Source organism: Drosophila serrata, unplaced genomic scaffold (genome assembly GCF_035046125.1).
Source record: "Drosophila serrata isolate PLE 108 unplaced genomic scaffold, ASM3504612v1 contig_272, whole genome shotgun sequence".
Classification (NCBI taxonomy): Eukaryota; Metazoa; Arthropoda; class Insecta; order Diptera; family Drosophilidae; genus Drosophila; species Drosophila serrata.
In genome coordinates this window covers 1,340,468-1,354,783 of record NW_028257170.1, presented here as the reverse complement: position 1 = coordinate 1,354,783, position 14,316 = coordinate 1,340,468, and the positions used below count along the sequence as shown (strand labels likewise).

The 14,316-nt window shown below is 38.5% G+C and overlaps 1 protein-coding gene across 3 annotated transcripts; it reads right to left on the bottom strand.

Annotated features, from left to right (window-relative positions):
- Positions 1-13,137, bottom strand: frm (farmer). 3 transcript variants are annotated; one of them, XM_020942420.2, is made up of 11 exons: positions 13,076-13,132; positions 12,744-12,877; positions 6,995-7,127; positions 5,587-5,915; positions 4,825-5,053; positions 4,259-4,762; positions 3,005-3,049; positions 2,722-2,919; positions 2,529-2,582; positions 2,411-2,452; positions 1-2,345 (listed from the first exon to the last, which is right to left on the bottom strand). In XM_020942420.2, the coding sequence occupies exons 2-11, from the start codon at positions 12,765-12,767 to the stop codon at positions 577-579; spliced, it is 3,327 nt and encodes a 1,108-aa protein (XP_020798079.2). In that variant the 5' UTR covers positions 12,768-12,877; positions 13,076-13,132; the 3' UTR covers positions 1-576. The 3 variants fall into 3 exon arrangements, with proteins under 3 accessions (XP_020798079.2, XP_086690046.1, XP_020798082.2); XM_086833920.1 differs by lacking the exons at positions 4,259-4,762; positions 4,825-5,053; positions 5,587-5,915 and having other exon boundaries at positions 1-1,438; positions 1,734-1,806; positions 2,088-2,345; positions 13,076-13,137; XM_020942423.2 differs by lacking the exons at positions 4,259-4,762; positions 4,825-5,053; positions 5,587-5,915 and having other exon boundaries at positions 13,076-13,137.
- Between the last annotated feature and the right edge of the window lie 1,179 nt (positions 13,138-14,316).

Sequence of the window (14,316 nt, the reverse complement as noted above, 5' to 3'; positions counted from 1 at the left end):
TTTTTTTTTTTCTTAATTTTTATTTAATTTCAATATTTCTCTCTTGACATAACAATTCAATATTCCGTCTCAATCATTATTAGAGTAGACATTAAATAAACTAAGAACTAAAGTCGATAAAAAAATCATAAAGAAATAAAACTGAATGAAATCATAAAAAATAAAAAAGCATACACAAATGCATAATAAACAACATGTCACAAACAATTTTCTCTTTTTCTTTTTTGCCAAATTCTCTGTGATTACACATATAGAATTTAAAGGAATTATACATAGAGAGCGCGCCGATATATTTATAATTATATATACTCGTCGTGGACAGGCGGTCTGGAGTGCATTTAGAAAATCATTGAAATTCAAATAACACAAGAAAGCGAACACATAACCCGGGCTCTCCGTCGATTTTGCCCATCTTAAATGCTGGTTGGTCCTGCCTGGCAGACACTAAAAACACTTAGACTAGGTTTAGTTTTTTGTTTTTTTTTGGGAGGTAGGATCGAGGTTGGGATTGGATAAAGCGGGATCTGGGAAGGGTAATTGGTAATTGGTTGGATGTTCTTTTTCGTAGTCCTTGTCTTAGTTCGTCTCGCTAGTCGCCTTAATTTCTGGCTTGGGATCAGCCAGTATCTTGATCTCTTCGGGTTCAACCTGTGCCTTGACCTCCTCAGAGGGTGCTGCCACGGGTTCTACTTGGACCTTGACCTCCTCAGAGGCCGCAGGCTTGGGCTCCACCAGTGTCTTGACCTCTTCAGAGGGTGCGGCCACAGGTTCAACCTTTACCTTGGTCTCCTCGGGAGCTGCAATCTTTACCTCCTCAGAGGCTGCTACCACAGGTTCAGAGGCAGAGATCTTAACTTCCTCAGAGGCGGCGGCTACGGGTTCAACCTTGACTTCCTCAACCTTCTCAGATGCCGCGGGTTCGACGTCCTTGACCTCCTCCGTAGCCTCACGCTTCTTGTGCAACCTATTTGGCAGATTCTGAGTGCAGGAGCAGGGACACATGCACTGATCCTTGGGGGCCGAACCCGTGAGCACAGAGTGGAGGCTAAAGGATGCCGGCTGAACGCCGAGCGGGAAGGGATCGATGTTTGAATGTTGATAGACGGAGTTCTCCTCGCAGTTGGAATAATACTCCTGCGGCAGGATAACCACAGGCATCAGGGCAATGACGGCACCCTTGGGGATCTTATCCGGCGGATAGAAGGCCGGCTGTCCGGGCGCTTGGGGTATCACGGGCAGTTGGGTTAGTGACATGGCGTTTATTATGCTGCCAAAGTTCGCTTGTCCGTTGAAGCCGGAGAATTGTTTGTTAAAGTCAACAGAGGCGGGATTGGGATAGGAGTTCGTGGTGGTGTGGTGGCTAGTGGTGCTAGTGGTGGAGGTAAGGGTGTTTCTTGATGAGTGCGTCTTATCGGCGTTACACACACAGGACTGATCGCTGATCGATGGCACATGCAATGGTGGAGAGGGACGAGGTGTTACTTTCGATTCGACATAAGGTTGTGGTCTATATGTCGGTGGAATAGTCGGTGTCTTGGTCACAGTATAACCAGGCACTGGTGGCACCTGTGGCGTATGATATTGTATCTGAGGCGGTGCTGTGTTCACCTTCTCGAAGGGTCTCGGAGTGGAGGGATTGTATTGAATCGGAATCGGAGTCGGAGTCGAGGTCTTGGTCACGTATTTAGGCGTCGGCTGTGGCGGTGGTAGGTAAGTATGGTTTTCAATATTACCCGTTGTCACTGGCGGTGGCGTAACGCTCTTAACTGGCGTATCCTTCTTAATAGTGATAGCCGGGACCTTTGGCTGTACAATCGTCGTTGTTGTGGTTGTTATTTTTTGGGATGGCGGAACAGGAGCGGGAACGGGAACGGGAGCGGGAGCGGGAACATAGGGTTTTGGTGTATTGGGAGGGAAAGAAGGTGGAATATAGGTTAGTGGTGGCTTTGTCGTTACGGGCACCTGCTTATGCACATAATCATTGTTGTGTGCGTAATTTGGCTTAAAAACTGGCTTAATTGTTGGTGGCTCAATTGCAATGACTTGTGAGTGGGATGGTGGTGCTGGTGGTGGTTTCGAGATTTTACCCGGTTGGTCTGGTGGCAAATAGCCAGGTGTCTCCTTGTCCGAATACCGTGGGTCATTTGGTGGTGCCGGTGGTCCTGGACGAGTTGGTCCTGGTGGTCCGGGACGAGTGGGTCCAGGTGGTCCTGGTGGGCCGGGACGTGTCGGTCCAGGAGGTCCTGGTGGGCCGGGACGAGTGGGGCCGGGAGGTCCAGGTGGTCCATATGGGCCAGGACGAGTGGGTCCAGGTGGTCCAGGTGGGCCGGGAGGTCCGAAGGGTCCTACGAAAGGGGTTAAATACATTTTTATACTGATTCCTTTTCGTATATTTATTATTTTAGCTCACCCTTAGGTCCGGGCTTGGTGGGTCCCTTGGGTCCGGGAGGGCCTGGTTGAAGGGATTTCAGTTTGTTAAACTCTGTAGGAAGGAACCTAAATAACTATGAAGGAAATCAGAAGCTTACCTGGTGGTCCGGGTGGGCCGGGAGGTCCTGGGGGTCCGTTGGGTCCCTTGGGGCCTACAAATATAATAAGAAAAAATATATTTAATCAATATAAATCGTGTAAAGAATTGTGTTTAATTTACTAATCGTATAGAGGAACACATTGTGCGTACTTTATGTATTGATTTTAGTGGATTTATTGGCTATAACTTACCGCCAGGTCCCTTGGGACCGCCTGGTCCTCCTGGGCCGCCTGGGCCTACACCGCCGCCATCACCCTTGCCGCCTTCACCGCCGAATCCGCCCTCGGGTCCAACAACATGGACATATGGGGGTGCCGGTGGACCAGTTGGGCCTTCAACGTGCACATATTTGCCAGAATCATCGTGATAATATTTACCATCGTTAATACCTGCAATCGAAGTTAAGATAATCATGAGTATATTCTTGTTTATAGAAATCCTTTAAGAAAAGGAGTTCTCCGAAGGATAACTCACCTCTATAGCGTCCATCGTTACCATGGTCAATATATTTACCGTTATCTATGGGGGAAGATTTAAAGATTATAGAAATATATATCGATTAGTAACGATGCATTAAAAAATCAAATAACTTTTTCACATGCTCACAATTTAACTAAATACAGTCTACGTTCTAACTACAATAATTGTAATTACTATTAATTACTACAATGTTTTTTTGTTTTTGTATCTAAAACTGATCTACATAACTAATTGTAATTGTACTTATTAATTGTACATTCAAATATACGATCTAAGCCAACACCAGGACATAAAATCATAACAACAAAGCAAACAAGTAGGAATGGAATGTTAGTTTCAAAACTAATGGATCTGGGTGGGGTTACGGGAATCAGGAGGAATATATAAATATATACCAAAAAACCGAGACACAAATCATAAATCACAGATAATAATTGTTAGTGGCAGTTATAGAATTGGTTAATAGTCATTGCTCAAGCGGGTTTTTTTGTTTTTATTACATTTTCATGTGCTGTGTGTAATTATTTTTTTTTTACAATAAATGGAGTGTGTGGGGGTGTAGGGTGTACTTGTGGGGGGTGTGTGTGTTTTGTGGAATCGGTGCAAGCAAATGAGTGATATAACGCTGATCTTGGACATGCTCAGAAAATTAGAAATCAATAGAGTTTGATTTCATTTTCATTTAATATCTTTTTTGGTGCAGAAAGTATAGAAAGTGAGGATATATATATATATATAGAGATTGGGATTGTGCGCTCTTGGGAGAGGTGCTCTGGATAAAGGATAACTAAAAATCTAAGAAAAATTCGTGCCCTATAATTGCCTGACTTATATAGGTGAAGTGTGTGTGTGTATTTTGTGTGTAATTGTTCATTTTTTTGCAAAATAAAAGTTATGCAAAAGATATTTTCTAGGAGATATATGGTGCATTTGGGTTTTTGGATTCTTGGCTGAAAATAAACGAAAAATCCTTAAAATAGTTTAAAATTAAAAAAGTAAATTAAAGTAAATAGAGATATATGAAATAATTTAGCAAACAAACAAACTCTTACAACTAGATAAGGAAAGCCTTGAAGAGGAAAATTTGAACGAACCGATCATAATATATATATAATTCGATGTCATTGGTGGAATTTAAAAATCTTCAATTGGCACACTTTTTCCATTTTATTCATCCATTTTGCGGCCGCGCAGCTCGTTCAAATTTTGCTCTCCAATAATTTTGTAGTAAATCGTTGGAGGGCTAACCTGCTTGATATGCGATGGCCCCAGGAAAACCGGTCTCTGTGTGCGTGTAGGTGCTCGTGTAGGTTCCCTCATTTCCAGGACGATATTGGCCTCCGGCGCCGATTCCGGAACCGCTACCGGTGCCCGTGCGATCGCCACCGCCGATGCCGTTACCGTTTCCGGTGGTATAACGATCACCGGAACCGGATGCACCGCCATTACCGGTGGTATAGCGATCGCCGGAACCGATTCCGGAACCGCTGCCAGTGCCAGTCCGATCACCATCCCTATAGACCGGCTTTCCTGAGGCTCCTCCTCCCGCGCCGATCGGTCCCGGTGGTCCCGGTGGACCAAACGGTCCCTTGGGTCCATTGGGTCCATTGGGACCATTTGGTCCATTGGGACCGAAACCGCCAACGCCTCCATTTCCACCGAAGCCGCCGCCAGAGCCGTTGCCTCCATTGCCGCCATTAGGTCCCACCACATGCTGATACGGATTATTATCCGGCACGTATTGGCCATCATCTAAAAGAACACACAAACACTGCAATCGCTGCATATGCCGCCAGATTTTGGGAAGTGCTCACTATTGCTGCCTGGTAGCAGGGTATTCACCGAATGGAAGGACGGTGCCTGATCCCCAGGATGACTGTGATCGCTGTGTCCCTTATCCGTGCCAAAGATGCCCGTACCCTGGGGCACAATTGGACCCGTGGGCTTATGGATGGGCAGACTCTTCTGGTCCGAGCCCTTTAGGACGGGAATGTTCACGGAGAACGATGGTATCGCATCGTTGCTACCCTCCTTGGCTTTGTACTGCAAAATATTTGCTTGTCAGAAGTGAGCTTCTTCTCCGGGAGGGGAGAGGGTATTCCAGGTCGTTCTCCGGAATTTAGTTTAACGAAAGGCAAGGCTGGGAGTTTTCTATAGCTAAAACGTTATACTTTTTAAATAGTTTCTATACTTTAAGGAGTGTAAAATTACTAAATTTGGGAAGTATCTTCTATTTTCTACTCATTTGGGAATTTAATGTATTAATTAAGTGCCAGATTCTATACATTTTATGTAAGATAAATGACTTTCTCTATTTTGTTTTTACTTGTTTAAAGATCTATCAATATCTATCTGAAGATCTTACAGGATCTCTCTGAAAATCAATCATTGACCTAAATTTAAAAGAAATTTTATTGAAACATGTAATTCTAATTCAAAATATTATTATAAAATATTATTATAAAGTAATCTAAAAGATTTCAACCTAAACCTCCTTACATTTGCCTTTCCTTAATCACAATTCCAGAAAACGATTAGGAACCGCTTCCTAGGGACTTTCTCCGCTATCCTCTTACATCTCCAATAAAGTAGGGAACACCATGTTGCGCTCCATTGGCAAACTTGCCACATCCAATGGGGAAGTAGAGTTCATGCCACTGGAGCAGGATACCCGGCTCCGAGGGTCCTCCAGCGGTCTCCTGGTACAGATGCGGCGGGAAGGTCTCCACTGGTTTCTCCGGCTCCACGGTGCGATAACCATGGGCATCGGCCACATAATGTGTTGCCCGGAGGAGATGGTAGGGATCGATGAGGCCATAGCAACCATAGGTGACACCATCGGGACCACGGGTCTCATGATGGAAGTTGCCGGTCTTGCCGACATCGTAGCCATATCGATAGGCATCTTTTGGTTGAGATGATGATGATGATCATGTTCGTATCGTTTTGGTTTTGGTGTTTTTTTTCGGATTTGGTTTTTGGGTTGATTTTGGTTTTTTTGGTTTGGTTTTGAAAGAGTAGGTAATGTTTAGAGTATAACGTTTTTGATTTTATTTGATTTTGCGTGATTTTGTGTGGTTTTGCTTTGAGACCCTGAAAATGGTGTGAACCCTAAATATCTGGACTAACTTTAACTTTGAACTAAAACATCTCTTAAAAGGGCGCTGTAACTGAAAGTAGTTTCACAAAGAGCCTAAATCAGATGATATAATTCGTTGAAGGGAAAATGTTGGTGTTTTTGTTGTGTGTGTTGTTTTTTGGGGGGAGGATTTTCTTTTTTAATACATTTTTTTAAACTGGAGTAATCAATTTGGAGTTGGTGAGGTAGAGTTATGAGTATGCGAAGCATTTTTTAAAAGACGTTTCATATAGACCTTTTTTGGTCTACACAAAACTGTTGAAGGAAGTGTATAAAATATTCGTATGTAGGAGAAGTAGGAGGAAGAAAGTAGCATAGAATAAGAGATATAGAGAGATATAGGTAAATGATTTGATTGATTTGATTGAGCGTGTATATATATTTACAATTTGAGTATAGCTACGACGCAGACTACGATTTCTACTGGGTGAGTTTAGTAAGCTGCTACAAAGGTATATATAAATGTTTATATATATAAAAAGGGAGATACTACAGTTTCGATTTTGGAGTATAGATTAATGAATGTAAGTAAGTCGGTTGGAACTATCAAAAGTTTGAGGGTAGGGGGATAATACAAATACTTACAACTAAGGTACTACTACTACTAACAACTATGATAACAATAACAATTTGTTTGCCAATTGGTTTAGCTACTTAAACGAAAAAAAACAAAAGACTAACTAACTGCATGGATGGGGATCTATCATATCTACGATATGAATACAATTTTACATAGTTAATGGATTTGGGTTTTTAATATTATTCAAATGTTTTAATTCTTTTTTGAATGGATTCAAGCAGCTTAGATAGAGAGTAGTAAAAAATTGTAAAACGAATTCACTTACTTGTGTCAAAGTTTGACGAATAATATTGCTGATTCGTTGTCTTTTGATCGTTGATATCGAGAATCAAACGACGATTCTCAGAATCATATTTCTGAGAGTAAACGCATTGCACCAAGAAGATGCAAGCGATGGCCTGAAAAAAAGAAGATAAATTAATGATTAATAATGAATACACAATCTTAAAGCTGTTGAAAAGATTTGTCACATGCAAGGCACGCCTCTGTCTGCTCCAAAAAAGCAGAAAAAAGATTTTAAAATTTAAGTCTTGACTCGTCGTCTTTGCTCAATTTGCATGAGCAAGATGAGTCAAGACTTGGAAGTTTGAGCTCGTTTTTCGGCCTGAGCAAATCAGCAGCCATTTAGATCCGGTTCGATTCGAAAACCAAAGCAAAAGAGTAAAAACCGTTCACCAAAAACAACCATTCAAAAAATGTACAAAAAAAATGCTGGCTAAAATGTCAAAGGCATAATAATCAAATCAAAGCGAATTCTTGTCAAATACTAAAGGGGTTTTTTTCATCTCTAGTTTGTCTATGCAATTTTTGCTTTGTACATGCTAATTTCCCAAGATTTGTCACAGAATTTTTGCGAAAAATGTTGAAGAAGAAAAAACCAGTTGGCATCCACTTGACAGTAATGGACAATTAGCTTAGTTCTAAATGCACTTGTCGGCATTCTGAGTGGCAGCTGCAAATCGATTACATTTTTTATTTTATTTAATTTTTTGCCACTTAACTGTGTCTGTTCCACATAATCTTTGAAACCATAGAAAAGATCTCCGCCTTAATATTTGAGATTATGAAATTTTGCTTTTGTTTGTTAATTTGCATAAATTGCTTATAGAGTTAATATAATCAAGCCAAGTTCCGGCATTTGCCAAGACTTCCTTGTGTGTGAAAACGAGTTCTTTTACGAAATTTATACTATACTAACCACATCCTAATATAGAATTCATATATCATTGAGTCATATTTCCTAAATATGTCGCCAAAGATTAGGGAAGCATCTGAAGGTGTGGAAAATGACCTTCGCATTATGTTGAATAAATTAATTCATCAAATTTACGATTTGATAGATCTCTTCAAGAGCCAAAAAAAATGAGGCAAAGGTGTGTTTAGCTTAAAGGTTAAAGAGGGATTGAAGTAATTAAATGAGAAACAATGGTTAACACCCGCTATAGATTCCAATATACGCTCAATAGCAAACGATAAGGTCAATAATATTTTGGATTTTTGTTCAGTTTCTTTTGCTATTTTTTTTTTTCTTTTTTTGGTGGGTGCAAACAAAATGGAAATCAAACCATGTGAAGGAAACCCAAAACTGCGGCGACAAAACAAATGAATTTCACATAAAATCAATTTATTTGCCTATTGTGGCCATCAGCAAAAACAAAAACAAAAAATACAAAAATATGAAATCAACATAATGCAAATTGCCAGCTACTATATCTTTTTTCTCGATGGACAACTACTGTCTTTTGATTGGCATATCTCCAAGTCTCGCCTGTGCTCCAAAAACTCCCGTCAATAGTTAAATAAATTATGGAAAAAATCCCAAAAGCCCCATAAAATTATAAATTTGTTTGATATTAATTTATTATGCCATATATCCATTCAGCAGCAGCTGCTGACAACGGAGGTCGTTTCCATCTCTCACCCACATCACCATCACAATTTTTTTAATAGCGGTATGAAAGTGGTTGTTTGTGGAAAAACCGCCTGGTTAAATATTACAAAAGTTTTTCATTATTTTCAGCGATTATTGATTTTTATTCGATGATTACTTTTGAAGTCCAAAAAACTTTGTCTTTAAGTCATGGGAAACTAGCATATTGTTGACGTTCCTTTTTTTGCCTTTTTAGTTGAAGTCTAGGAAAACTGTAGTAACTGATGGATTGATTGATGGTAAGTGGTGTGTTTTTCTTGAGAAAAACTCCAGGAAAAAGGGCTTATTAATAGGCAATGAGGGAAAAGAGGCACTCAATGTTCTAGAAAAGTCGTTAAACCAACAAAATTGATCAGAAATTGCTGGAAAAATAACTTTCGGAATTTAAGGCCTCAAAAGAATGGAGTTTTTTGGGAATTTTACTTTACTTACTTTATTAGTTAGCAAAAACTCCTTAAAGATTGCATTTTATCATGAAGTTTAACATACCTCTTTGTATATATTTCTATTTAAATTTTTTTGTATTCATTTCTTCATAATATTCCTTATTTAATGACCATAAAACCTTACCAACTTCACCCTGATTTTAAAACTAGGTTAACAAATTAATTTCTTGTGCGTAATTAAACTCTTTAATTGAGTGAATGGGGGGCAGGCCAAGCCCGCTTTTGAGCTTGCCACAAAGCCACCTCAAAAATCAATTGCCAATCAATTAAACACAAAAAAAAAGCCAACTAACAAAATGTGGGCCACAAATATGAATACCATACTATATTATGAATGTTTGAGTGGTGTCAGCCATCATCATAGTGCGAAAAGTGCGAGTTGCAGATGCAGTAAATCAATTCCAAGTCGCATAGATCATCTACGCCGAATGGCGGCTGTCTCAGTGACCCAAAAAAAGCGTAACTCCGCCTTGAGAACCAACTCGAATATGTTCTTCAGCGAGTAGTGAATACTGAGTACTGAGTAGTGAGTATTCACAATGAGCCAATGAATCTTGAACATTTTTGCATAACCCGAAGCATATGGCATACCATTTATTAATCGACTTATTCGCACGCACAAGAGGTTTGTTTCTTTTTCTTTTTTGATGTTTTACATGACTTGAAGACACAAACCGAACCTCTACTCATGATCAACTTAATCATAATCATAATCATCATTGGCACCAGCAACAAAAAAAAACCAGTTTAGTCATATCCCCCAACACTTTTCGCTGGGAGTCTCTTGACTGCTTTTGCCCTTTGGCGGTTTGGTCGAAGCGAAACTTTTTTTTCTTTTTGTTTTCCTTCCAAGTATTTATACTTTTCAAGGTCGGCTTGTATCTTGAATTGAACAAGAAAGAAAAAAAAACATCTTGATAAATCGAATAAAAATGCAACGACCTTAATCGATGACATCTTTATCCCTTGTTTTCTGTGGGATGCATTTTTCGGGTCTGCCCAAGAAATTGTGAAATTTCTCTCCGTTAAGGGGGAATTGTGAAATTTGTGCCAGTGTTTCCAAACCAGAGTTAAAACGATGATGGTAAAAATGTCAGACAGACATTCATAATAAGCCTAACCCTCAGCAACAAGATAAAAGTTATTAGAACTTTTCGATACAATACAATACCATTTAATATCTCTCTGATCTCAGATTGGTCTTGAAACGAGTTTAACCAGCTATGGGCTTTAACCTTTTTGGGCTCTTTTTGGATTTTCCAGTTAATCCAGACGCTGTTTTAATTAGCATCGCATCTAGAATTTGGTATTTGAGAGCAGAACCGTGCTAATGAGTTCATTCCTCATCGATGGACTTTTTGGGCGAAATAAAAAAAGGAATTAGTCAGGTGGTTGATCGCGGACAAAGCTGGGAATTTGTCCAACGAATCTGTAGCTCATTAAACTGCCTGTCAGTGAACTTCCACTCGACTTGTTCTGATTCATGAATGCAATTAACAAAATATACCGTTGGCTCCACCGAGTGACATCATATTATTTTTGGAACAAATAAACTTTTACTTTCAACTTTTGGCATTTGGCTTGAAAGCTTTTTGGCATAGCGTTTTCGTTTTTATTTAAACCAGACTCCAAAGACTTCCTCCATCCATTGCCAATAAAGTATTGTCTCTCCTAATCTCTGACAGGCGATCAAGCCTCTAATTTGCATTTCTAGATTTTGTCTTTTAAGATATATAGTGTTTCTCTATAGATTTTGTATTATAAATAAATTAATGCGAAACGGGGAACCGCAAACCATAAAACCAAATATCGAAAGTCAAAGTGAGGAGAATAGAAAGAATGGAAATTATTGATGAGCCATAAAAGTGAATGGGTTTCAGCAAAAGTTCCATGAACTCTTAGGTAATAGGGTTTGTTCCGCCCTAGGAAATAGTTTTGGCTCATTTTAAGGGTCAAGAACTTTGGCTTTGACCTTTAAATCGTTGTAATTCTAACCCATTTTCATTCTCTTAACTGTAAAAGCTAAACTATTCCAATGGACACACTTATTTGCTCCATTTTTACAGCCTTATAAATGCCTTAATTTATTTCAATTGCCTACAAAGTGAAGCCAAGCTGTTTGTCATGCAAATCTCGACTTTTTGCTACTCCATTTTATGACACAAACTTGGCCGTTGAACAAGCGATTAAATCTGCTCAGATTTGCAGCCAGAAAATTCCAAGCACTCTTTAAAATTCCAAACAACAAGAAGCAGAAATTTATAATAAAAAAAGAAAGAAGAATTGTGGGGCAAGATGATGATGCCCTGTCAACGCTTGCCGCGAGGCATTAACAATATTTCTTGCCCCCAACCTGGGTTCTTCTTTTCCCCCTTTTTTTGGTGTACGTGTCTGGAGGAGATATCTTTTTGGCCAAAACAGAGCTGCGGCTTAGGCCGCCGGCCGCCATCGTGATAAATACCAAACCCAAAAAGCTTAACCTCAACCGAGGGGGGAAAAAAGAAGGGGTCAAAGCATTTGGCAGGTGACAAAACCTGAGACAAAAACCATTTTTTCTAGACCAAAACGAGATGATATCGCAGCTCACTAAGAGCACCATTAAAGCACCTTAAAAAACACCATCATTTTTTGGGTGAAATTTATAACCTGAAGCACAATTAACAGCTTGGGTTGAGTATTATCTAAGAATCTTTATTTTTGGGGTTCCATATAATCAAATTAACACTCTAATGCGATAGTCTTTCCTAATGAAGCGAATCCTTGACTCATAATTTTAACTTTGACTTTCGCAGAAACGGATCTAGGCGAAGCTACACAAAAATTTACAAATGATATAAGGGAATTTGCATATGAAATCATTTAAACAAAAAAAAAACGCAACTCTCTCTCTATACGATTTATACGTTAAACAACAAAATTGTTAACGTTTTTTTCACCAGCTGCTGCTACCACATTTTTGTCCGTTGACTCGTCTTCTATATACTTTGACTAAAACAACACAATTACGAATATCGATTGGATTTCAAATGACAACAATAAAAATTCTGCGAACGAACGAACAAAAAACTGGGCAAGACTCTGGCTTTTTTGCGTTGTTCGCGTTAAATAAACAGAAGGAGTAACTACAATCATTACGAAATTGCCGGTATTTATTTGCTCAGAAAATGCCGGTTGCCTACTACTATTATTATTACTATTATTACAAAGTTGCTGGCTAGTAACTTATATTTAGTGAGTAGATTTGAACAAAAACAAAATAAATAAAGTATGCCAAAATAGTTGCAATTTGACCCGGACTTGTTAACGCTCGTTAAAAATCGTTCATCTATTATTGGTTATGAGGTTCTCATATTCTACGAAGCCTTCAACACTTGGTTGCCATGCATTTATTGTTCGTTTTGTAATCAAACAAACGAAGCTGAAGTATTTCTCGCATATTTATTTGTATTTTTTATGTTTGACATTATTATTAGCACTAAGCTAAATGCTCTCTACGTGTCTCCAAAATTATTACAAAATAGGAGAAATTAAATAATATTTAGATTTAAGGAAATATTAGATGGATTCAAGCAAAATAAATTATTATTAATATACTATTAATTTTTCCAATATTTTCTTAGGTTTTTATACCAACTTACCATGCATAGAGCTGCACGCGCCATTTTGCAACGAATTTTTGACGGTTTTTTTGACACAAGGAACGCCAGTAAATATTAAGGTATTTTTCTTTAAATTTTACAATGGAATAAACTCAGTTATTCCAATTTCCAATCTTGAAAAAGAAGAAAAATCGTTTTTAAGCATTAATTTGGTTGTCGCAGGCACAATTTTCACACGAAATCAAGAATTTTCGAGATTTTTAATCTTTATATCCTTGCAATTAGTACAGTTTAGTGGATTTCCATATATGGTAGATAGATCACTTAGTGAGTGGTTTTATTTTTTATTTTTTTTTTTAAGTAGTATTTACTTTTAGGAGCCTAAACTAGAGCTCATACCGTGGTGACCGATGTGGACGAACTGAAGATGAACGCATCGCGTCTTTGCCATATAAACAGAGGCAGACGCCGAAACAAAAAAAACTGAAAAACTGAAATCGAATTTTGAGACTTGAGAGCAACCAGCTAACACACACACACACACACCTACTCAGGTGACAGAGGTGCGTAAGTGTGTGTGTGAGTGGGAACAAGTTTGTATTATTTTTTTATGCACGCTTTTTTCGCTGGATACGTTAATTTATTTGGCCAAGAGAGATGAGCTGAGCTTGTACCACGGGTCGTATACTTGATATATTAAGCACTCTCCTCGGACTCGCTCTCCAAGATCTCGATTTCAATCTTGATTTTGTCTAGGATCTGCTTGCGTGTCTCAAGAATTTTGAGTTCACTTTCAGGTTCTTTTTTTTTAGAGGGGGGTTCATTAATATTTAAAGATTGATTTTTTTTCTTTGCCCCCTCTATATTATTTATTCTCTTTTATGTTTTATTGTTTTCTGTTTTCTGTTTGTCCATAGAGAACATTTTTTAAGTTTTTAATTGAAAATTCGAGTTTTTCGTGTTTATTTTGATTTAATTTAATCGTTAATCGCAAAGTGATATTTTAGCTATAGATAGATTGTTGCTTTTTTCCCTAGGAATGGCTCCCGTCGTTGTTAGTTTTTTTTGTTTCTAAAAAAAAAAGTATTTAGTTGGTTTCTTGATTTAATTAAGGCTCTTGATTTCCGTATACACACATATTTCTTCCTGTGTATTGGATAGACATAATTAAAATAAATCTTTTGGCTATTGATCACAAATGAGACGGTATATAAATAATATCTAAATCTTGAAATGAACTCACACGGTAGCCAAGAAATTAATCTGTGAGCTCATGTCGGATAGGAGGAAATCGCTGCCAATCCGTTTTGCCTTAATTTAGACACCTTTTTTATTTTTTCATTTAGTTGCATTTATAGATGCTTCCGTTTGATGATCCGCTTAAGCTTAAATCATATAATATTCTATATTATATAAATTCGTGTTGCATTTATTTCTCAAAGATCTGTTGACATTTAAGGTAGATTAAAGGGGAAGCAATTTCCACGTTGGTTTTGCTCTTGAAGTCAGCAATTGACACAGAAAATAATCAGCTTCTTCTTTTGCTTTTGGGCATAAAACAGGATGAATTTAATGGCAATGCTTAAGTCAAGGCGAAACCCACGGAGTTGAA

What these genes read in the sequence shown, in the direction of transcription:
- frm (XM_020942420.2), bottom strand. Translation starts at nt 12,767, where the DNA reads ATGGCGCGTGCAGCTCTATGCATG. An exon ending in CGCGTGCAGCTCTATGCATG is followed by an intron (nt 7,128 to 12,743) that starts GTAAGTTGGTAT and finishes TCTTTTTTTCAG; the next exon opens with GCCATCGCTTGCATCTTCTT. An exon ending in TAACGATGGACGCTATAGAG is followed by an intron (nt 2,920 to 3,004) that starts GTGAGTTATCCT and finishes CTTCGATTGCAG; the next exon opens with GTATTAACGATGGTAAATAT.